This window comes from Heloderma suspectum, chromosome 4 (assembly GCF_057233095.1).
Source record: "Heloderma suspectum isolate Gila_16-S chromosome 4, 16-S_ref, whole genome shotgun sequence".
NCBI lineage: Eukaryota > Metazoa > Chordata > Lepidosauria > Squamata > Helodermatidae > Heloderma > Heloderma suspectum.
Genome location: NC_139461.1, coordinates 301497223 through 301521186, shown reverse-complemented (window position 1 = coordinate 301521186; position 23964 = coordinate 301497223). Strand labels below are relative to the sequence as shown.

At 44.6% G+C, this 23964-nt stretch overlaps 1 protein-coding gene across 1 annotated transcript in view; it reads right to left on the bottom strand.

Moving 5' to 3' along the window:
* The window catches only part of SS18L1 (SS18L1 subunit of BAF chromatin remodeling complex), a 38107-nt gene that overhangs the window by 9197 nt on the left and 4946 nt on the right, over nt 1–23964 (bottom strand). Inside the window, exons 2-8 of the mRNA XM_084854325.1 lie at nt 18877–18953; nt 15155–15239; nt 11454–11598; nt 7650–7847; nt 6805–6969; nt 2297–2398; nt 248–340 (exon numbers count right to left, since the gene is read on the bottom strand). Coding sequence (XP_084710451.1) covers nt 248–340; nt 2297–2398; nt 6805–6969; nt 7650–7847; nt 11454–11598; nt 15155–15239; nt 18877–18953 — 865 coding nt within the window. The remainder of the gene's footprint in view (nt 1–247; nt 341–2296; nt 2399–6804; nt 6970–7649; nt 7848–11453; nt 11599–15154; nt 15240–18876; nt 18954–23964) is intronic.

Below are 23964 nucleotides of genomic sequence, written 5' to 3'. Positions count from 1 at the left end.
CTTGTGGGCACAGTGGTGCCTGCGGGCGCTGTCTTGAGAGACACCAGTGCTAGTCTTCCCCTTGGCTCTTACCTCTGGCTAATACCTGCACGGTGGCTTGCATCTTCCTAGAGAAAAACGGGGCAATTATATGCTTAGTACTGCAAGGAAGTGTAAAAACAGAAGGTGTCAGCGTGCACACCCCACACACGCCACGTTCTGCAAGAAATGCTTTCCACAAAATGGACCCATAATGGGTCTTGCTTACCTCCTTCATAGTAGTGCTGTGTGGAATCCTCAAACGATCTGTCGTAGCTTTGCTCGGAATAGGATGACTGCTGGTATGCATAATCACCATGACCTATACTCAGGTAGCAGCAGCAGCAACCATGAAAAAGATTAATTGGAAATGGAGGATTAAAAATAATAAGTGCTTACGCATTTGCAAATGTGTGACAATTTAAAATGGAAAGGGCATGTGTACACTACAAATGTATACTCGTTTTGGATCAGTTGATCTATTATGGCTCCTCCTAAAGAATCCTGGAAATCGTAGTGTGATGAGGTGCTGAGAACTCTGCTGGAGATCCTGACCTCTACCCCCATGCCACCACCCCTTTACGGAATTACAGTTCCTCAGAGAACAGCCTTCCCAAGCCTAAGGTTGCTCTAGGAGGAGTATAGGAAGTCTATACTCCTCCTAGGAAGACTTTTAAGGCTGCAGTCCTATACACACTTACCTGGGAAAAAGTCCTACTTAATACAATGGGACTCACTTCAAAGTAGACATGTATAGGATTGCACTATTAACTAGTCAAAATCTGTAGTGTGAACATGACCAATGTATGGTTCATGGCTAGATTTACCACCTGTCTGTTTAAAGATTCTACAATGAGAGGTTCCGGAGTTCAAATTTGGATTTTACTTTTCTGAATGTTACCATGATAAAGTGTATATCTAGTGAGAACCCCCACCCCAACACTTCAGGGATAAAGGTGCAGGATTTTTCTTTACAGCTGTCTTCCCTGTTTCCCTGAATACTTTTACAGCTGGTTGACCCCTCTTGTCACCTTGCCTAGCTCCTTCCTCCCAGCAGTACAATGCACCAAAAACACCATGAGAACTGCTGGCTGTGTTGATGGAAACATCTATTGCATTGAGGCAACCCTTAGAGTTGTGGCATTGCATTGCAGTTAGGATAACAGACCGTAGGAGAAACACCCTACAGCTGTTGTCAGGAAATGCTTCCCTGTCTGCCCTACCCGGAATGCCAGCCCACCCGATGCAGTTTGAGCTGAACTAACAATAGAAAGAATACGTGGCTGCCGCTGAAAACAGCAACGCTGCACCTCCTCCTTCCCCTTTCCCAATTACACATAATAAAGTGGAACGTATGGCATGATGTCATCACGCTGAGAGCTGCCTCATGCCCATTCCACTACATTGGCTTCAGCCTGTGTGCAGCAATGCTTGGTGTGGTAACATCACATCAAATCTCATGTGTTTTTTCCAGATGCTGCCAGCAAAGGGGGGGTGGGGCTGCCATTTTCAGTGGCAGCCAAGCACTCCCCATATTGTCATGTTTGGCTCCCGCCTCCCATCAACCCCTACAAAAGGAAGCAACAAGAGGCTGTTGACATGCTGGTCAACAGTTTGTATTTAGGGTTCTCTAACTCTGCATCTGCGATTTCATCTCTGATCTCTTTCTCCTTCTCTTGTCCTGGCCATTTGGCTAGCATCAGTTAGGGCCAAACTAGATGTGGTGATACTATTTACGCCAGAATTCCCCAACCTGGTGCCCTCCAGATGTTCTGGACCAACTTCCTTCAGCCTCACCCAGCATGGCAAAATGGTCAAGAATACTGGGAGTCGTAGTCCAACGTATCTGGAGAGCACCAAGTTTGGAGAGGCTGATTTATGCATTTAGCAAATGTGTGAATGTGTTTGTTTTTTAAAGATACACAGCAAGGGTGGGGGTGGGTTTCTATCTAGATTGGGGCCCTGGCAGGGGGCTACGAGATTAAAGTCCCTTTTCCACTCCAGGGCCCTGCATTTTACTCTTTCAAAACCATTCATGCAGTTGCTAGTTGCTATGTCACCTACGTCCCGGCTTGGCTTCCTGACAGAAGTGATCCTTAGCTTCCAACCAGCTGGAAAAATAAGCCCCAATTAAATCAACTGGTCTGATTGTCCAGTAAAGGCTTAAGAGTGTGTGTGATTGGCCTCCACTTTTAAAATTTCATCCTGGGAGAGCCAGAAGCCTCCTGAAATTCAAATGCATGTGGAAACATGGTAAACCTATGCGCAGCAAAACTACCGTCAGGATAATATTGCTGGTTCATGGGCTCCGATGAAGCTTGTCCGTGACTGTATTGTTCACTGTAGTATTCCTCCTGGCCCATGTACTGCTGAGAGGAACCTAAAAAGCAGAGTGAAAGCATCTTAATCAGTCCACAGTGACAGCAAAGAAGGACGAAATAACCTCTTTAAAGGACATGTTATGCCCCGTCTTTCCTATGTGTTGGCCTGCCCCCAACAGAGAAGGTTCTGGTGTGGCAGAGTGGGTAAGAATCAGAAGTCTTCTTCAAATCTTGCTTCTACTATGAACTTCCAATATGAGAGGCAGCGTAGTGTAGGGGTTACAGCATGCTTCCCCAACCTTTTTTCCTCCAGATCTGTTGGCCGTATTGAAAGAGAATGGTGAGTTACAGTCCAACACATCTGGAGGGCACCAGGTTGGGCACAGCCAAGACAGGCCTTTGTTGTGGTCCAGCAAGGCTCTTCTCATGTCTTTATGGCTTAATTGACATTATGAGAGAAACAGAGATGCCACCTCTCTCCGAGACCTTGGGGAGCCTGTAGGCAGCTGGAGCCAAAAGTCCTGCTCCGCCTCAGTGAAAGGCAGCTTCGTATGGCTATGTGCTCTCTCTGCTTTCCCCAGCAGCAAGACGTTCCGGGGCCAGCCCTTCAGGGATTCAATTTTCTTTTCGATGAAAGATCACTGCAGACATACTCTGCCTTAGATCTGCTTATCTGTCGAGCATGGAAGAGCAGGCAGGCATCCAGATGGATAGTGCTAGAGTGTAAAGCAGAGGTGGGCAATATGTGGCCCCTGCAGCCCATCAAAATATTTAAAATTTAAATATATATTTTACAAACAAAATGGCATCCAGAACTGCTACAGACTGTCCAAAAGGTCAAAAAATAGCTTGCAAACAAGCTAATTTTGACTTTGGGGTCTCTCTGCAGCAATTACAGATGTCATTTTGTTTTTATTATTTTCCTGTTTTCAGCATCCATGGGGGGTGGCGGGGAGCAAAAATGGCCCCTGGACCTCCCAAAACTGCCCACCGCTGCTGTAAAGCAAAGTCAGTTCCTCAAAAGCAAACAACATCCACCTGGAGTCTGACCACTCCACTCCACTCCACTCCACTCCACTCCACTCCACTCCACTCCACTCCACTCCACTCCACAATACTATGGCTCCTTTTTCCCTCAAGCCAGTCACTGCAAAAATCAGCCCTGGCTCGTCTGCTCATTACATTCCAAATGCAAACTGCTTTTCCCATTCTTTTTTCTTTCATGCACATAAAGGCAGAGCCCTGAGGAAGGCAGCCAGTTAAACTCCAGTCTCTGCTGGCCAGTATTTATCCTGCCCTTCCCTTCTCAGTTCCTTGCTTGGAACTTGGCAAGGGTATCCCAAATGGTCAAGGCAGCATGCGGGGGATCCAATCCTTGAAGGTGTAAACAAGGAACGCAAAACAGCCCAGTAATCCAATTAGGGAAGTTTATTGAAATAAAGGTAAAAATAGGGTAGGGGAAAGAAAGCATGCACAAGAAAACAAAACCTATACCAAATCTAGTTCAGATCCATACTGAGTAAGCTAACAAAGTAACTTATGTCAGGATCCCTCGTGGTACTCCTTATAGCATTTAGGGATTTCAATATAAGTGGTATAGAAACATTATTAAATAAATTAGGTGGTGGAGGGGAGCAAGGAAGGGACAACTCAAAATGGGCATGGTGTCATATTTTATGTCATTGGGCAAAAGGTGACTTTGATTGACACCTGTCAATTAGCCAATGACCATCAAGGCATATACAGTCAGGGCCAGAGATATTGGAACAAGGATAACTGTTTTGACAGTTGGCCTCTGCACACCACCACATTGAAGTTGAAAGGAAACACACCCAGATGGGAGTGAAGTCAGGACTTTCAGCTGTAATTCAAGGGGTTTGACAAAAGTGGGGCTCATAAGTAATGGAACAAACCAATATCATTTCAAACTTAAGGATCGACTTTAATACCTGGATGAAAATCCTTTGCAGTCAATGACTGCCTGAAGTCTGGAACCCATGGACATGACCAAATGCTGAGTTTCCTCCCTCGAGATGCTTTGCCAGGCCTTTACTGCAGCTGCCTTCAGCTGCTGCTTGTTTGTGGGTCTTTCTGCCTTCAGTCTTGTCTTCAGTAAGTGAAAAGCATGCTCTATTGGGTTGAGATCAGGTGACTGACTTGGCCATTGAAGAGCATCCCACTTCTTCGCCTTGAGAAACTCTTGGGTAGCTTTTGCTGTATGTTTTGGGTCATTATCCATCTGCAATATGAAGTGGCGTCCTATTAGTTTGGCAACATTTGAATCTGAGCAGAAAGTATAGCCCTGTACCCTTCAGAATGCATCCTGCTGCTTTTATCAGCAGTCAGGTCATCAATAAACATCAGTGACCCGGCTCCATTGGATGATGTGGTATGCTTTGTGGTTTGCTTTGGATCATGAGCTGTTCCTTTCCTTCTCCACACTTTTCTCTTCCTATCATTCTGGTACAAGTTAATCTTGGTTTCATCAGTCCAAAGGATCTTACTCCAGAATTGGGCAGGCTTTTTGAGGTGTTTGCTGGCAAAGGCTAATCTGGCCTGTCTGTTCTTGAGTGTTACCAGTGGTTTGTACCTTGTTGCGAAGCCTCTGTATTTACATTCATAAAGCTGTCTCTTGACTGCAGATGTTGACAATGACATGCCTAACTCCACAAGAGCGTTCTTGACCTGGCTAGATGTTGTGAAAGGGTTTCTCTTCCCCATGAGCAGAATTCTGCGGTCATCCACTTTAGTTGTCTTCCGTGGTCTTCCAGGCCTTTTGCTGTTGCTGAGCTTGCCAGTTAATTCCTTCTTTTTCAGGTTGTTCCAAAACTGTTGTACTGGCCACACTCCCACTGTTTTTGCTATCTCTGATGGGTTTATTTTGTTTCCTCAGCCTAATGATGGCCTTCTTCACTTACATGGACACCTCTTTGGACCTCATGTTGGGAGTTCCAGTGAACAGCTACCAAATGCAAATGTAACACTCAGAACCACCTCCAGGCCTTTGATCTGCTTGATTGGTCATGGGGTACCCAGGAAACAGGGCACACCTGGCCATGCAGCTGCTTGTCAGCCATTCATTCCATTACTTATGAGCCACCAACGATGGGGGGATGTATGAGCCACCAACGATGGGGGGATGTGTATGCCACTGGCTGTCCTTCCTGAATGATTAGTGCCCCACTTTTGTCAAACCCCTTGAATTACAGCTGAAAGTCCTGACTTCGCTCCCATCTGGTTGTGTTTCCTTTCAACTTCAATGTGGTGGTGTACAGAGGCCAACTGCCAAAACAGTTATCCTTGTTCCAATATTTCTGGCCCTGACTGTAGGCAGAGGATGCAACTCACATGGGCGGAGGATGCCCAGGAAGGGGGTTGAGAGCCAAAGATTACCTTGGGAAGGTGAGAAGTGGTATGAGCCTAATCCTTCCCTTCCCAAAAGCCATGTGCATCTATGGGCCGCAGGTTGGGGAAATGACTGGATGTGTTGCACCAAAGGGATTCTGTTTCCAGCCATTCTATGGAAAGCTAAAATGTCAGCTGTATCAGGCTTTAGGGCATCGCGGTGCTGACCTTGGGTATTTCCGCCACCATCCTTTCCCAAAGGCAAATTTGCTTGTCTCTGTGCATGTGTCAGGATGGGAGAATTGGATAGCTGCCTAGTAAGCCCCTGCTGCCTCCCTGCTCTCTGGAACCAGGAGGGAAATGCGTCAAGATTGCAGCTGTTCTGGCAGAGAATGGGGAGAGAAGTGGGGGTGGGTCAAGGGCAAAAGCCTATTGCCAAACATAAAGGGTTTGGTCATGAGTGCAGCTCAGCCGAAACTTCTACCCAACTTTCATGATGTAAACCTGTTACAGGCCTAGCCATGGTAATGTGGGTAGAGAAGCATACCGATGAAGATTGCCATTTCGTACCCAGGTAAATGTGCATTTAAGGATGAAATCCTATACATCCAGGGTGGGCTACTTGTGGCCCTCCAGATGTTTTGGCCTACAACTCCCATCAGCCCTAGCCAGCATAGCCAATGGTCAGGGGTCATGGGAGTTGTAGGCCAAAGCATCTGGAGGGCTCACCCCTGCTATACACACATAACAGGGAGTAAGCCCCATTAAAATGTAGTCTCTTACATTTTTGTAAAAACCAGCTGTGGGGGAGGCTGATATGGATCAGGACTGTGCTGCTGTGGAAGGGTTATTTCAACCCATTTCTCTTTTGCCGTTTTCTGGATAACCCGCCCAGCCGTTCACGAAAGCTATTTGCCCCACAATTGTGAAAATGGCGCAGGAAGTTGGAGGATTCATTCCTGCTCCGTAGTTACAATATGAAACAAGTCCCCTTCTGCAGCTGCATTTGCCATTAAACCCCCCCACCCCCTGGACATCCAATCACAGCTCTTGCGTTTCCCTTAGCTGCGGCCTTAAGACACGCGCAGCACAGCAAAGGGCCACCGTATTAAGACTTCACCTTGCTGCGAAGGTCGGTAAGGGCCCATCGGCCGCTGGCCCATCATGCTGTTGCCTTGGTTACTCTGACTCATCATGGCAATGGGAGACTGCCCTTGGTAATGCTGGGTCCCTGCTTGTGCAGAATTGTAATGCGACGTCGCCGCTTGCTGGTGCATCATGGACACTGCAACACACACACACCCCCTAAAATTCTATCCAATTAATTAATTACATTTCTATACCGCCCAATAGCCGAAGCTCTCTGAGTGGTTCACAAAAATCAAAACCACAAGTACAGCATAAAAACAATATGAAATACAAAAGCGTTAAAACAGTAAAAAGTACAATTCTCTACGCTCTGTCCCCTGGAGGCTGCATGGGCTGCGTTGGGGTGCCCCATGGGTCCGAGTAGTCTCACAGGCCAGAAGTTCTGCACCCCTGAGCAGTGCACGTGGTACCCACCCATCCCCAACCCTGAGAAAAACTGAAACCTCAAAGTAACATTTAAGAAATGTAAAGTCCCAACACCCTACTGTAACTAAGCTTAGGTACATAATTAATCGCATATGTTTACCCCTGTCTTGGTCTCCCTCCCCTTCCTCCATCTGTTTTTAGAATGTAAGCCCCTTCGGGCAGAGACCTGCCCTCTCATTTGTGGAGACGTGCACATAAATAAATGAATAAATGAATGAATGAGACCAAAAGTATGCAAGCTTCAGTGTTACGCAAGAACAATTCAGCGGTCATGCACTTAACTCGATTCCCTGCCGCAGACTACTTCCCCAGCCCTCAGAGTCCAGCTAGCCCCGACACCTTATGTAACGACATCTCTAAACAACAACAACAAGGCTAAGCCAACCTTACCAGGATTAGACTGCATGTTGATATTTGTTCGTGAGACATAGTTGCCTATTGATCCCTGGCCTTGCATGGGTACATTCTGAGACGCAGGCACTGTATGGCTATAGCCAGTTCCGGTTCCGTGGCTACTGACAGTCATGCTCAGGGAAGTCGTGGGCATCGTGTTCTGGCCTGACTGTTGCATAGACACGTGATTGGGACCTAGGCAGAAAGCAAAGAAGGAAACAAGGGAGAAAATGGTGCTACTGAATCTATTCAGATCTTGCCCTCCCATCCATCTTGAGTTGCTGATATTCAGGGGCCCTAGACTTCTGCAGTTGAAACTGCGTAGCCAGAAAGCCCAAAGATCGTGGTCAGGTTATTTAACTTTAGAACACTGATGTTATTTTTAAAAAAACTTTTCTTTATTCATTTTAGATCCAAAATCCATAGCTAAGGGCTTTGCAGGCTAAGAACTACCCATCCCCTCCAACTGGAAATAATTCAGAGTTTGGGGATGATAACCAGTGATGAACAGCCAGGGAGCCAGAGATGTATAGGACAGAAGCAAGAAATAAATACTCGGAGTGGGGAGACCAAAGGAGGCATCGGATGCCATGCAAACTAAATAGAGCATCCACTCTGACTGCCAGATGCACCGCAGAGCCTGCTTTCCGTGTCTATACCTTGAGCAGACTGCTTCTAACTTCAAACACATTGATCATGAGGACTAGAAGTGTGCTCTTGTTTTTAAGAAATGGAAGCTACAATTAGGATCCTGCAGAAGCCACCACAGGCAATTCTGGTTTGTTCTTTGCTATGTAGCACAATCTGCCCGAAGGAACGCCTGCTCCCAATCAACCTCCCTGTGGTGCTGAGGTTATCGAATGCTGCTCTCCTCCGGGTGCCCATCATCTGAGATGAGGCAGATGGCAATTAGGGAAAGGACATTTTAGGGCTGTTGCTCACTGTCTTTGGAACTCTTTCTCCAGACAGACTTGTCTCCTCATGCTCATGTTATCTTTCCAGTGCTAGGCAAAGTCTTCTCCCAGGCTTTTTAAATAGGTTGAGCTGGTTTTTAAGCTGTTTCTAATTGCTGCTTTTGTTGTTTTCATGAAGATGGTTTTTTTTATTGTTGTATTTTTAAACCAACCTTCCCCAACCTGGTGCCCGTCAGAGGTGTTGGACTACAGCTCCCATCTTTCCCAGCCAGCATGGCTAATGGCTGTGAATGATGGTAGGAGAAACTATCTTGAAACCTGATGTTGAAGAGCAGGATAGAAACAAACAAAATCCGTAGCTACGCTACTACAAAACCAAACAGCCCTCCCCGACCTGGTGCCCTTTAGATGTGTTGGACTAGGAATGATGGGACTTGCAGCCTAGCACATGTGGAGGGCACCAGGTTGGGAAAGGCTGAAACCAAGTGTTTGCCAAACAGATGATTACTTGTTTTCATTTATTTATTACATCTCTACACTGTCCAATAGCCGAGTTCTCTGGCTGGTTCACAACACAAAGCTTAAAACCATAAAATGCGAACAAAAAAAAAATACATTTTTTTTTAAGTTTAAAAGAGAATAAAGCCAGAGTAAAAATCCAGCGCAGTGTAAAAAAAAGAGTTTTTAAAGGTGCTTCCAGATGAGGCTTTTATGGAGCCAATGACCTGCCTCATTCATGGAGTTTTACAGGGGTTCCAGACAAAGTTGGCTTCAAATTGTAGCCCTCCTGTGTTTTCCCACTGCTTCTTCCATCTTTTTTCTTACTGCAGAAAACCCATTAAGAAAGGAAAGACGGACCAGCTGCACAATACCTTCCCATAGGTAACGATAGGAACCCTCCGTCTGGATGCATCCTAATACTGAAGGACTAAAAAGCCTAGGAGAATACAAAGTGCTTCACCTGGCACCTAAAAGACCACAATGTAGGCACCAGGGGAGCCTCTCTCTGGGGAGGGCAGTCCATAACCAGGGTGGCACAGCTGAAGAGGTCCTCTCTTTAGTAGCCACATGCTTCACCTCACTTGGCAGGGGCCCCTGGATAACGGCCTCTGAAGATGATCATAGGGTCTGGGCAAGTGGGAGGAGATGATCATATGGGAGGAGACGATCCTTCCGGTAAGCAATTCGGGCTTTGAAGGTAATACCAGAACTTTGAATTGGGCCCAGAAATGGAATGGAAGCCAGTGCAGATCACAACATAACACAAATTCAAATGAAGCTGTTTCTTTCGTTTCAAGCCCTCTGAAAACACCTGCCTGGCTTGATAAGGGTTTCCATACATTTGTATTCCCTCATCGTCAAACTGATACAGCCGAACAAGGATTCTGTTTAGACATGGTGTCACATTTTGTGCTCAGAGACCTAGGTATAATGAAAGTAAAACTTCTTTTTTTGAAGAACATAGTTGTGGAGCATCAAGGGACAAAATGTCCCATCATAGCTACTTTTAAAAATTAGGTTAGATGACTCACGGATGTTATTTGGTGAGCAGAGGCAGGGCACACCTAATTGATTAAATTGTGGGGGGACACAATCCTATGCATGTTTGGACAGAAAAAAGTCCTACAACTTCCAGCATCCAGCCAGCCACCCATGGCTGGCTGGGGAACGCTGGGATTTGTAAGACTTTTTCCCATCTAAACGTGCATAGGATTGTGCCCTTAATCTATTTAAACACTATTTGTAGCTTAAAGTCCACAAAAAACTTATACTGTAATAAATATGTGAGTCTTTTAGCCCACTTTTTTTTCTTTTCTTTTTTTTTTACTGTAACACACTAAGGTTGCAAACCTATGCACACTCTGCTGGGTGTAAGACCCACTGAACAGAGTGGGGCTTTTGAGTAAACATGCACAGGATTGTGCCTAACACAAATAACCTCTGGTATTTGTTTTGTAATTGTTCTTCTCATAGGTTTATGCTTATTATATCTGAGCACAATTCACCCAAATGTAAGAATGCCTAATACTTAGGAGTAAGTCCCACAGAATCCAGTGAAACTTAATTCAAAGTAAACATGCACAAGATCAAGGTGCAAGCCTCAGTGTTCTCAGAGGACGCTAGGCACATGTTTGCCACTGAAATCACTGGCACTCAGGGCTTAATTTGGCTGGATTGTGCCCTTTGCTTTACTATCAAAAAGTAGCAAAACTATTAGCCGAAACACTCAAAGGTTCCAGTATTGGGTGGGTCTTGGTCCTTATTCTTCTAGGACTGCAACCCTATGCACTTACCTGGGCATACATCCCCTGTGGACATAGTGGGGCTTACTTCTGAGTAAACATGTGTAGGTATTGCATGGCAGGTGGTGGGCAGGGAGAGATTTAGGCTGCTTACTTGGGAATAAGACACAATCAATACAGCTGGACTTACTTCCAAGTAAATATGCATAGGATCAGGCTACATGAGACTGCTAAATCATTTGGTCTTTCACCCTTTTCTCCCTCTTCTTCCTCTGCACCATATACATGCTCTCATGGACTCTCTCCGGTCTTCAAAATGCTTGAAATTAAATCAGGGCGAGGATTTGATTTTGGCCTCCAGTGCTTTCAAGCAACCCACCAGCTACTGAAATCAACATCCATACGCTCAACAATTTAAACAGCGCCAGCCTCAGTTTTCAAATATCGATTCCTCCTGTCGGAAACCCATTGCTGCAATATACTAGCAGCAACGACACGAACTGCAACCAATCTGTGCATATTTAAAGCCTGCGCTCAGATTCCCCCACACGCCCGAGAGGCTAGTTAAACAGCCATAAAAGACCACTTCTGAAGCACGTTCTGCATCCGTGGATGTGGTTGCCAGGCAACCGTGGAAAGCTCACCATTGCTAATCTGACTCTGCATGAGGGAGGAAGGAGGAAGGCCTGTCCCGATTGCATCACTGAGGTTGCTCTGAGAATGAAGAGACTGGTTGGATGCGCTCTGATTCATTCCTCCTGGGCCTAGGGTCATGTTTTGCGTTGGTGGCTGCAGATGGCAAGAAGGAGAAGAAAAATTCAGTGAGAGGGGTTTGTTATGAGTTGGCCTTCCTTTTCAAAAAAATCATCCAGCAGAATTCCTGCCATTAATTATTATTATTATTAATTTAGTGTCATGCATTATTAATAACGAATCACCTCATGAATAAGGAGTTTCGATCATGAGCAAGCCAACAGATATGGGAATACCACATATGATCAGCTCTTTAATCTAAATAGCCCAAAACAATCCCATGCTTTTTAGGGGGGGGTGTATATAATAATCAGACTTTTTGGACACCCCCCCCCCATATTTACAAAAAGATTAATATCAGGTTGTGAGGTTAACTGATGGGGTAGGAAGAACCACTAAAGCATGTCAGACAGAGGCAGCTCTGCTATTTTGTAGTCTATTTTAATTAGCAGTTAATTTGAGAACACTGAAACACACACACACGGCCTGGGCTGTTATTTTTTTTTTTTTCCTCAGAGATGGGAGCACTGCCAGAACACCACAAAACTTAGCCACACCTCTTGACTACTTAGAAATATTCTGGCTTTAACCACACACAAAAAGGATACATTTGCTAAATAAAGGTCTGAATTTGGTTTTCCAGTGCAGGGAAAGCTTCCTTCAAATTCAAAAGGGGATTTGCTCTGTGTTGTCAGAGCAACAAAGCCAACATTTCCACATGGCCAAATCCAAACTTGGCCGGGCCCTGATTCAAAACATGCATGTACAATCCCACAAGCACATGGTTAGATGGCAGGTGGGCACTAAAGTTCACTCTGCACATGCCCAGACAGAAAATTATTAGTACTCTTCAATCACCTGCAGAAAACATACTGCTGGCTTACCATGTTATTAGATAGCTCACCAAATATTAAGGAAATTAGGTAGCTCACTAGATCTTTGCATGCCACAACAATTATTGTTATTATTGTTATTATTAATTACATTTCTATACCATCACATAGCCAAAGCTCTCTGGGCAGTTTACAGAAGTACAACATTAAATGCAATATAAAGTCTTAAAAGACATTTACATAAAAGCACACATTTTTTTACAATTGTGGATTGTCGTGAACAAGGCAGAGTCCCCATCACTCCCACTGCAAGTGGGAATGGCTAAACAACCCAAGGACACTCCATCCCTTGGTATAGTGTAATTTACATCTGAGAGCCAGTGAGTGTAGTGGTTAGAGTGTTGGACTGGGACTCTCAGATGATCTGGGTTCTAGTCCCCACACAGCCATGAATTTCACTGGGTGATTTTGTGCCAATCACTGACTCTCAGCCTAACCTACCTCACAGGGTTGTTGGGGGGAGAGAAGGAAGATCATGTAACCCACCTTGGGTTCGTTGCAAAAGGAAAGAAGGCAGAATATAAATATAATAATAAATAAAATAAAATCCAGACCTTTGGCTTTTCTCCCCTGCCCCCAACAAGCCAGAGAAAGAACCCACGATTTGTTCTAGGGTTGATTCTCTGGCTGGTTTGGGGAGAGACAAGCCAGACTTCAGTTGTTTGGATACAACACTAAGGGCACAATCCTATGGTCACTAGACAGCTATAGGATTTTTGTTTTCTGGGAACAGATCTCGGAGCCAGCAGTCCAAGGTCGGTTCCCAGAAAACCACCTCCCTGCCCCCTCCCCCTCGCAGGTGGTGTGGTTCTTCACTGGCTCCCCGCTTGGAAGAGCAGCGCAGAATGGGGGAAAAGGGGGCATTCCTGGGGGCAGGGAGGGGACAGTGGAAGTGCCAGTATGACATTTCTTACGTGCCATCCAGCCTCCCCACCCCCCCTGCTCTGAGCCGTTCCAGCTAGACAGCCAAAATTGGCCATCTAACTGCAAATGCAGGGCAGCCAGAGTGCAGAGGAGACTATCACCTCCGCGCTCTGCCCACCCTGCATTGGACAGTCGGTTGCCTCCAACTTCGGAGACGGCCAACTATCCCCATAGGATTGTGCCCTAAACGAGCCAGGGATGGAGCGTTCCTGGGTTGTTCAGCTGCTCCCACTTGCAGTGGGAGTAATTGAGCAGCACGCACCAGGACATTGCCATATTGTAATGATGTATTGGTATGCTTTTTTGTTGTTGTATTGCTGTTTTGTTAGCCGCTTTGGGCACTTTTTGTGGAAAAGCGGCATATAAATTAAATGATGATGAAATGATGATGATGATGCACAACCTTGGGTTGTTGTGATATGCAAACTAAGGAAAGATAAGGAGGGATAACACTCAACAGATGCACATCAAATAGCTAGTATTCTCAATTAATCCTTTCTTTACATTCTTTGCTTCACCACAAGCCAATCTAAAATAATTGCCTCTCCAACTTTACTAGATAGCAAAAACATAAAAGTCTCTGAAATACACATCTGCATCCTCAGTTAACTGACACATATACATACTAGCAAGCATTATTTTTTTTAACTAGGGATGGGGTCTTACCACCCATTCACCATCTAGCCTAGGGTTGCCAACCTCCAACTGGAGATGGGATTCATTCTTAAGACCCCCATCTGGAGGGCAGGGATATTTGATGCTGTTAATTGGCTGTTCATCCACTGTATCTATTTTTGGTTTCGTTGCAGAATTGAGATCCGAGCACTACATGAGAAATCTGCCTTTCCTGCTACATAACCTCCAGGTGGCACTGTGGTATAGCGGAATAGCACAAATACACAAGAGGAAATCACACTTCCTTTCGATTTCACAATTAAATGCTGCATTTTCCTAGCTCTAAAGAACTCACTGAAAATGCTGCTTAGACACTGAGCAACATCTCCCTCTCCCCCAGAATGCTTAAAAAGAAGAAAAGCTGCCTCTCTCAGGTTTAGAAGTGTCCAGTTTCTATAATGAGGTGCTAGAACTCGGGCCTGTCTAGAAGTTGTGTTTTGGAAGCCCTTCCCTGTTCCCACTATTCTAGTGTACTTGCAGGGAGCTATTCTTTTTATTTTTTTACAGTGCAGGGGAACATTCAGAAACGTAATCCCTTGCCCTTCATCAGAAATGGCAGTCTGCTCAACTGCCTCCAAACCTCACCAGTTCATTCCTGCTTCATCCTGTTGCATGTGTAACCCAACCCTCAAGTGAGAAAGAGCATTTTGTATGCCCCAATATTGTCTGTAATATACATGCAGGAAAAAAAATCAGCTCCAGGATAACCCATATTGGGTGGGGTTTTTAATTCTCAGCATTATTTACTTTCCTGTATAAATTATGTATCATTTGTTTGTTTCATTTATATCCCACCATTCCTCCAAGGAGCTCAAGGTGGCTCACATAGTTCCTCCCTCCCCGCACCATCCTAATTTTGCTCTCACAACAACCCTGGGAAGTAGGTTAGGCTAGAGATACTGACTGTCCCAAGATCATCCAGCAAGCTTCATGGCAAAGTGGGCATTTAATCCTGGGTTTCCACAGTTCTAGTCTGACACCCTAACCACACCACACTGGATCTAAAACCACCAAATGGTTTAGCTCAAAGTAATTGACGTCTTTAAATCTCATCAGTCAGTGTTCTACAAGCCAGATCTAGAGTTCATGCAGGTACTTACAGCAGGAAGCAGGGACTGCATATTCTGGTTGGAGTCTGCTATTGTCGCCAAGTACACCAGATTTCTGTGCAAGATTTGTTGATATCTACAGACAAAAGAAAAACAACTTATAGCCAATGAAAAGAAACCATATTGGAAAGTTTTCTCCTTAAAAAATGCAACTACACCTTTTATCCTTTGGAGGCAGCTGTGTACATCTGATTTAACTTGTGTTCTTCTTTGCAAAATTGGCAAGGTACGGATGTGTTGCATAGGAAAAGGGTTCATCCTCATAAACTGTGTTCGGGTGTTGAAATCTGCCACGTGATTACTATCACGGGAGGCAGAATGGAGACAAATGTACTATCTCTGCCTACTTCCATCACATCCTTGCTGCCCACCAAGTGTTTGAGGATGAACGTCTGTGCGGGGGACTCTGGTCTACCTGTGTAGACTTCCCATGCGATTTAGAACCCTGGACAATCAGGGTTCTAAATTGTGAAGGGAGTGGGCCATGAGTAGGACAGGCCTCCCATGGAAAACACTCACACTCCAACTCAGGAGGACAATGCAAGGGGATTTGAACACCCTAATAGGAATATGTTGAAGCCATTCTAGCTGGGGCCTCTGACATGGTGCCTGTAGGCACCAATGCACTCACGGGCAACTCTCTTGGTGCCCACCAGCCTCCCTGCCCCTCCTGATTTTTTATTTTTTTAAGTATTACTTTTTAACTGGGATAATGGCATGCTGCAAAGCAAAGTGCTGCACTCTGGCACCACCTTTATTTGGGTTTAAAAAGAGCGGTTTTGTGTTTTGGAGCTCAGAGTCCACCTCTGCCTTGTACTTGTTTTGGGGCAAGTTACTTTTCCTTGAGCCTCACCAGTTTGCCGATTGGGAAATTGGTGTTTTGTAACCAGCCATGCCTACCATGGTAGCCATTTTATGAATGGGCAAGCCCCCCCATGGCAGCCATTTTGTGAGAGCGCCCATGACACACTTGCAATGTTCCAGACATGCCCACTGACCCAAAAAGTTTTGGGGGCCCTGAACTACAGTGTATTTCAAAGCCTGAAAAAGGGTTGTTACACACACGACTCCTTCCTTGCATGAAAAGCTCCTCTGTGTAGGAATGTGTGGAAATCACATGTGAATCTGAACACTACACATGTTTGCATTTTGGTGCCTGTAAATGTGCTTTGGCCAAAGCTTCGTGGGGCAGTCTGGTCTGAGATGGAAGTCCATCCCATCCCCAGCAACATTTCTCACAGGCACAGTAGTATTAGCAATGGTACAGCCCAGAGTCAGGTTTACTTCTTCAGTGAGAGCTACAGTGGTGAGAAAAAGTTTGTGACCGCTAATGATAATTACGGAAACTCCATAGTTTTACCATGATAGCCTTCATGAATCAAAACCAGTCCTTCTCTAAATATCCAATAGGGTTTATATGAACCAATTCTGTGTCTTGTGAAATAAAATGATGTATAAATTAGGCAAACAATGGGTACTTAAGAGCCATCATTGACACAACCATGAATTCTGCAGTGTATCAGAAGTTTCTAGAGGAAAATGTCAGGCCATCTGTCCGTGAGCTGAAGCTGAACCGAAAGTGGGTCATGCAACAAGACAATCCTAAACATACAAGCAGATCTACAAAAGAATAGCTGTGGAAGAAGAAATTCCCTGTTTTAGAATGGCCTAGTCAAAGTCTGGACCAAACCCCATTGTAATGTTGTGGCAGGACCTGAAGCGAGCCGTTCGTGCAAGGAAGCCCTCAAATGTCATGGAGCTGAAGCAGTTCTGTAAGGAGGAACAGTCCAAAATTCCTCAAAACCGATGTGAGAGACTGACCAACAGTTACAGGAAATGCTTACTTGAAGTCATTGCTGCTCAAGGGGGTACCACCAGGTACTGAATCTAAAGGTTCACATACTTTTTTACACATGGATGCTGAATGTTGAATCAGTTGTGGATAAATAAATGTTGAGAAAGCATCATGTCTGTGTGTCATCTATTTACTCAGGTTATCTATTGTTCTTTATCTAGGATTATGGGGTTGCATTAAGATCTAATAACATTTTAGGTTGGAAATATGTGACAATCCTACGGGGTTCACAAACTTTTTCTCACCACTGTAGGCCTTGTTCTCGTATGTTACGAGTATGACTGTCTTGATTAGCGTGAAGGAGCTATGGCTATGGTTTTGCCTAGACAAGCCTCATGGCTGATCATGAACTTAACAAGAGCGCTGAATGTTCATGGATGGATCCAGGAGAAGCCTATTTGCAGTTCTGGAAATGGGTGGAGACTGGTGGCTCCAATGTCAGTGGGGTGGTCAATCTGCTCCAGGTTTCAGTCAGAACCCTAAAGGAGCTATCCAAAGTGTAAAGCACCTTGGATAGCTCCATTAGAGTTCTGACTGAAACCTGGAGCAGATTCACTGCCCCACTGACATCGGAGCCACCAGTATCCACTGGCAGAGACTGAGGCCTAGTCCCGACTGTGGTGATAAACCTTCATCTCGACTGTAACTCCTCAGAAGGCACTTCACTGAATACTCTCATCCATACAAGAAGTCCCTCCAGAGAGAAAACCTGAAGTCAGAGAGTAAGGTTCTGGCCTCATCTTCTGCCTGACATGATAGCATTCAAGCATGAGTGCTCCACCTGCAGTCTAAAGCGGTACAGCCGAAACACAGGTTCACCGCCTCAGTGAGAGTTGGGCCAAAGAGACCGAGAGAGGGCCATGAGTTGCCTGAAGATGAAATGGCGGAATGCTTGGGGCGTGGTTGCTCTCCTTGGGAACCTGATGCAGGATTAGAAGTTGCTTTGTCTGCCAGGAGTCTGTTCACTCCTCAAAGTGCTCTGCTCGAGTATTTTTAAATAAATAGATGTCACAAAAATACCCAGTGCGCGCATTCATTTTCTCTCTCTCTCTCTCTCTCTCTCTCTCGTATGCAAAGGAAACTAAGCCCTGGAAACTTCCAAAGGAAACTTCCTCTGGACTTCTAACCTCTCAAGCAGGGAATTCATAAGATACTGTAAATGTGAAGATGTCGCTGTGTTTGCAAACACACCAGGGAGCTGTGATGGACACATAACCGCTGCTTATATTACAACACGAATATTCACTCCACACTTTATAGAAAGGGTGGGGAACTGTGGTCTGCCAGATGTTGTTGGACTCCAGCTCCCATCAGCCCCAGCCAGCATGGTCAATAGTCAGGGAGGATGGGAGTTGTAGTGACTACAACAATGGTGCATTGTTGTAGTCCAACAACATAGGAGGAGGGTGAAGGTTCCCCACCCCTGTTTTGGGGTTTCCTATTGCAAAGGCAAAAACGCTTGCCCTGCAAAATGTGAAAAGGCCTAGACAGCATCCAGGCTTGTTCTCAATCCCATGCCATCTATCACTGTGTTTACCCGGCAGCGCCATATTACCATGCCATGGCTCCTGTTGCCTCTGAAGTCATGTGCTAAGTCACAACATTTGAAATGGCCGATTCGCCACCTAAGAATAAAGGGTTAAGGCTGTACTCCTCATGATCATAACCCTGGAGTTCAACCCAAGAGGTCTGCTCTAAAAATCAGCAGCTTGAGGACCCTGGCTTAAGAAGAGAAAGAGATTTCAAGCCTTATATTTTCAGCATAATAATAATAATGAAGGATCTCATTCACCTGCTCACAATCAGCAAAGAAATAACAGAACTAATATGTCGCAACACACACAAAGTTCATACTCACTGAGTACATTCTGCCGTTTTGCCTTTGCTTTGATAGTCCATAATACACTGTATTAGATGGTGGTTTTCATCCAACATCTGAATAAAGGGGGAAAAATAGATCAAGATATTACTGACTAAAATGTAGCCAAGCACACTGTATATCTCCTCCTTTGATTATGCTCAACTTTTTGGTTTTTTCATGATCTTTACACAGATGCATGACTCACTTTTAAATGTAAACAAGCAAGCTGGAATATGCAGATGACTGGTATTTATGTGAAGACTAGCAAAATGTCTCCCCATTGTGCAAATGAGCGTTTAAAGCTGCCTTCTACTGCGTTAGACCGCTGGTCAATATTGTCTGCTCTGACTAGAACCAGCTCTCTGCAGCCACGGTCTTCCCTGGCTCCCACCAGCCAAGATCATTTTTAAGCTGGAGATGCCAGGAATTGAACCTGGGGACTTTGGCATGTAAAGGACATTTTCCACCTCTGAACGTGGGAAGTATGTGGAGGGAGGACCTGCATATGTTGCAGAGGTCCTAGGAGAGAGTGCAAAGTATATCTGTCTGCTCTCCCCACCTTGAGTGCCTCTTGTCAACGTAGGATGGAGCAACCAAGGTCAGAGTTGGAAGGCAAATTGGTGTACTCTAACATTGTCCCTAAGAGCAGCACTCCCCACCCACCCCATCTCTGTCAGCCAGTCAATGAAAAGATTCATTTATATGGAAAGAGATAAAGAGGGATGGGGCTAAACCTGCCCCCTTTCCCAGTATTTGGGTGAGGGGCAAATTTTGCCCCACGGAATGCAACTAGAGCACCTGAGCACTGAGCAAGCCGCTTTCGGCAAAGGCCCACCTCAGGTCATCTTTCTTGGCATGATGCTGGAATGTGATGGAGTTTTAGGCTTTTTTTTATTTTTAAGAACTTATATTAAGTTATATTCACCCAGTTGACAGACCTTGAGCAGTATCCCACGTTGCCTGTGCACTAGTGGGACACACTGCTAACACAACTGGAAGCAAGCAGATCCTTAGGCAAATGGAAACGACTTGAAATGCTCATTTCTAGAACGGGACATGTCAGCAGAGCTTGCAGAAGGGCGCTCCAATGATGTCCTGCTCCAAAAGAGCGCATTTCTGCTTGTTTTCAGGGTTGCTTTAGTAAGCACTAGATTCCTGTAGCACTAGTGGTGAGTCCCACTGGTGCAATAGCCAGAGTGCAGCAGCAGTATAGGATATTGCCCCTTGACTTATCATCATAACATAAATTAACATGAGATGACAACATACAGAAACGCATTCCTAACAACCCATAACCAAGTGGTTGACACAATCTCAAAAATTATACGTGAGGAATGTCATTTATCCATATTTCAACAAAGTCGATCTTTTCAAAATGACTGATGTGGAGGAGGAAATTGCTTATCATGTTTATTTTGATTCACAAAAATAAAGGAAGGCCAAATTTTTTAAAAAAATAATGAGTCCAGTTTCTTCATCAAATGAATTCCATGTGTGAGTTTCTCCAGTGATACTAAGGACCTGATAGCAACTTTCAATGGACACACAGTTGGTTGGTCTTCCAATGTAATGTAATAATTCCCTCCCATTCAAGAAGACAATTAGATCTATATGTAAAAATATTGGTTTTACCTCTTATAGTTGATATATTTTATGCTGTGTTTCCATGTTTGTTAGTTTTATGTGGTTGACTGGGATTTTATTTGTATCATTATTAAATTATAAGACACCTAGAGAAATTAATTTTATGAGATGTTTAATAAATTAAATGAATAATGTCCTTATTCTATCAAAAATGTTTAAGAGCATCAACAGATGGTCAAATATTACTTATTTTGTTATAAGAATGATCTCTTCATGTACAAGCTCCTTCAAAATTATTCACTACTGTATTTTCTACCATCACATGTGGAAATACGACCCATGGTCCCTCTCCAAGAAAGAGGTGAACTAGTTTTACAAATATAATGTAGCTTTAATGGTGTCAAGTACCATCTCTGAATTATTTCCAATGTATTTTCTCTTACTAATGCAGAGCGAGATTCCAATAGTCTTTTGACTAGGGATGCGTGAGAAATTCATTTCAGTTCATTTCTGACCAAAATTAATCCAATTCACACTTTCTGGAACCAAACATGGATCTGAACGTAATCTGCAGTCTGAAATCCGTACAATTCCAAGTGATTTGCACGACTAAAATTGTGAAATGTGTATTTCTGAAAAATGCACACAAACATGCATTAGCCAATGAGAAAAAAAGTGTACATTTGGGGAAATACTGATGAAAATACATAGAAATTTTCATGGGGAAAAATAACAGAGCTTACAACCCAATACAGACACAAAGTGAAATGAGCTTCAAGGTGGAATCTGGAGAATCTTGAACTTGAGTTTTGCTGAGTTTCACATCCCTACTTTTGTCGCAGATGGCAGACCAGGAGGCTTTAGATATCTCCCTTCCTAAATCTTATTCCCATGCCTTTTCTTATGCCTTTTGAGGGATTTTAGACTTTTAGGGGCACAACAGAGCCTAGTTACCATTGAAGTGGTAAATCCATGTCTGAGCTGTACCACTCAGGTTACAGGTGGGGTGCTAATGGATACAAAATCATTTCTTGCCCATGGAAAACTAGCAGGTTAAGGAGTAGGCTAGTCTGGAACCCTTCTTCCTGATATCTAGTTTTCCATGTGAAAGGATGCAATCTATTTTGGGGGAAGAGTTCAGACCTGAGTGCTCATCTGCAGTCCAAAGCAGTAAAGCGCAAACACTGGTTTACCACCTCAGTAAGAACTAAGGCAGAGAGCGCATTTCGACAGATAAACAGAAATGCATATGTGTGCATATCCCTAAAATTAATCAGAGAGCCAGCATGGCCATTTGTGCTCTGCACTGATGAACTTGCTTACTCTAGAGAGGGACGTGCATGAGTTTTATTGAGGCTGCTCCGCAGTAAGCCATCCGGGAGATGGTAGCTGGAGAAGCAGGAATGCGAAATGCAGGTTGAAATCTGCATCAGTGGCTAGGCTGAAGCAACAGTCAAAAGGAGAGTTACACCCACAATGCATTCTTCCTTCTCTGACGTTTCCCTTTGGAGAGGGGAGAGAGATTTTGTGTAGCCATGCACCAGCGCAATGGTGCTGAAGAGCAGATCAAAAGCAACGATTGACTAATTATGCCTTAGGCCAGGTTCTAGAATGAAGTGTTCTGTTTCCAGGGAGCACTGCTGGGGAAGGGGGCGGGGTGGGATGCAAGGAAAACCAGCGAAAATGGAGCAAGAATTTCTAAAATTTTAATTAATGTGAAAGAATGCAGAAGACCTGAAATAATGTTCTTGTGGATTTTTTAAAACAAGTTTAAGAATGGTTCAAGGTATAATAATACCTATATATATATATCTACATAACCCCATTTTGTATTCCATTCCTTGGACTGGCTCCAGTCCAAGGAATGGAATACAACATGGGGTGGTGGTATGTAGATGGAGGGACAATCGAACTTGATTGTCAATGGTTTCCATAAAATTCCATGGGACAAAGAAAACAGCTGGCAATCTGGGACACAACTGAATGGGGCCAACATCTTCCCTGGCCCTACACAGGGAGGTCACGTCAGGGAGCACTTTCCCAGTAGCTCCTCTGGCAAATGCACTTACATGAGCTACATTAATCTAAGTCCATGGCTACCATTCACTCCTATGGGGAACAGTAAACTTCTGTGCCTAGGAAGCCATTGCGGGTTATGGGCAAATCCTGCCTTCAACCCCAGGTATTCTGTGGCCCTGGCCTGTTGGGATGGGGGGATGCATGTGTCCCTGCAGTGCTGGCTCAAGTGCTACCCTATGCACATCTACTCAAGTAAGTCCCATGGAGTTCAATGGCACTTACTCCCAGATAAATGTATGTAGGATTGCTACAGTCCTAGATATGCACAGGGTTCCACTATCTGTATTTTATTATTTTATTTTTATTATTACATTTATAGCCCACCTTTTTTCCTTTTGCAACAAACTCAAGGTGGCTTGCATGGCCCTCCTCTCCATTTTACCCTCCCAACAAACCTGTGAGGTAGGTTAGGTGGAGAGTCAGTGACCGCCGCAAAGTCACCCAGTGAGCCGCATGGCTGCGTGGGGACTCGAACCCAGATCACCCAAGTCCCAGTCCAAGACTATAACCACTACACCCCACTGGCTGCCAGTGATTTCTGATTCTCCCAGAGATTTTCTTCTGAGCAGACACATTTAAAACTGCACTGAGAGACTCATTCAGAGGCATGAATTTCTGGGAGTTGTAGTCCAACACATCTGAAGAGGTTGGCCAAGGCTGGGTAGGGAGTTAAGTGATAAGTGACCATGGGCCTGATCCAGTCAAAGTTAAGCTCTCCCATTTAAATCTGGACCACATGAAACATTGTCGCCTTGTAATACAGTTTCAGAAAGAATCAGTGATATGTGAATAACCCCCAATGGCAGGGAGTTTGGTTGGAACACTGGAATTTATTAGTCATGTAGACAGGACTCCTGGTATAACATAAGACTATTTGGCCACCTACCCTAGTATTGTCTAATTTGATTGGCCGTGGATCTCTGGGGTCTCAGACTGAGGTCTTTTTCATCACTTGCTACCTGATCCTTTTTTAAACTTGAGGTACAAAGCATGTGCTCTACCACTGACCTATGGTTCTTCCCCAACTTGAGATAAGCTTTGGTTGTGTGAAAAGGCCATGGCATCGGCTGCGTTCACAAGTACTGCTAAGCTATGGTTTACGTTAACCATGGTTTGATGCTTTAGCCATGAATTAGCTTGTAGACAAGCAAAAACCCACCATTTGTTCCCCCTATTCCTGGTTTGTTTCTCTCCTGCCCATTTTGCCAGCCTTCAGCGCATTTTGGTTTTCAGGTTGCTCTTGCTAGGCGGTTGTGTTTCAGGGCTGACAGCAATGCAAAAAAGCCAGAGATAAGCCATGGTTCTGGATTCAAACATCACATAAAACCATGATTTAAATATGCCAGACTTCATAAGCCAACAACAAACTATGGCTTCTATGTGTGGTTTGAAGCTGGTTAACAAACCATGGCTTGTTTGCAG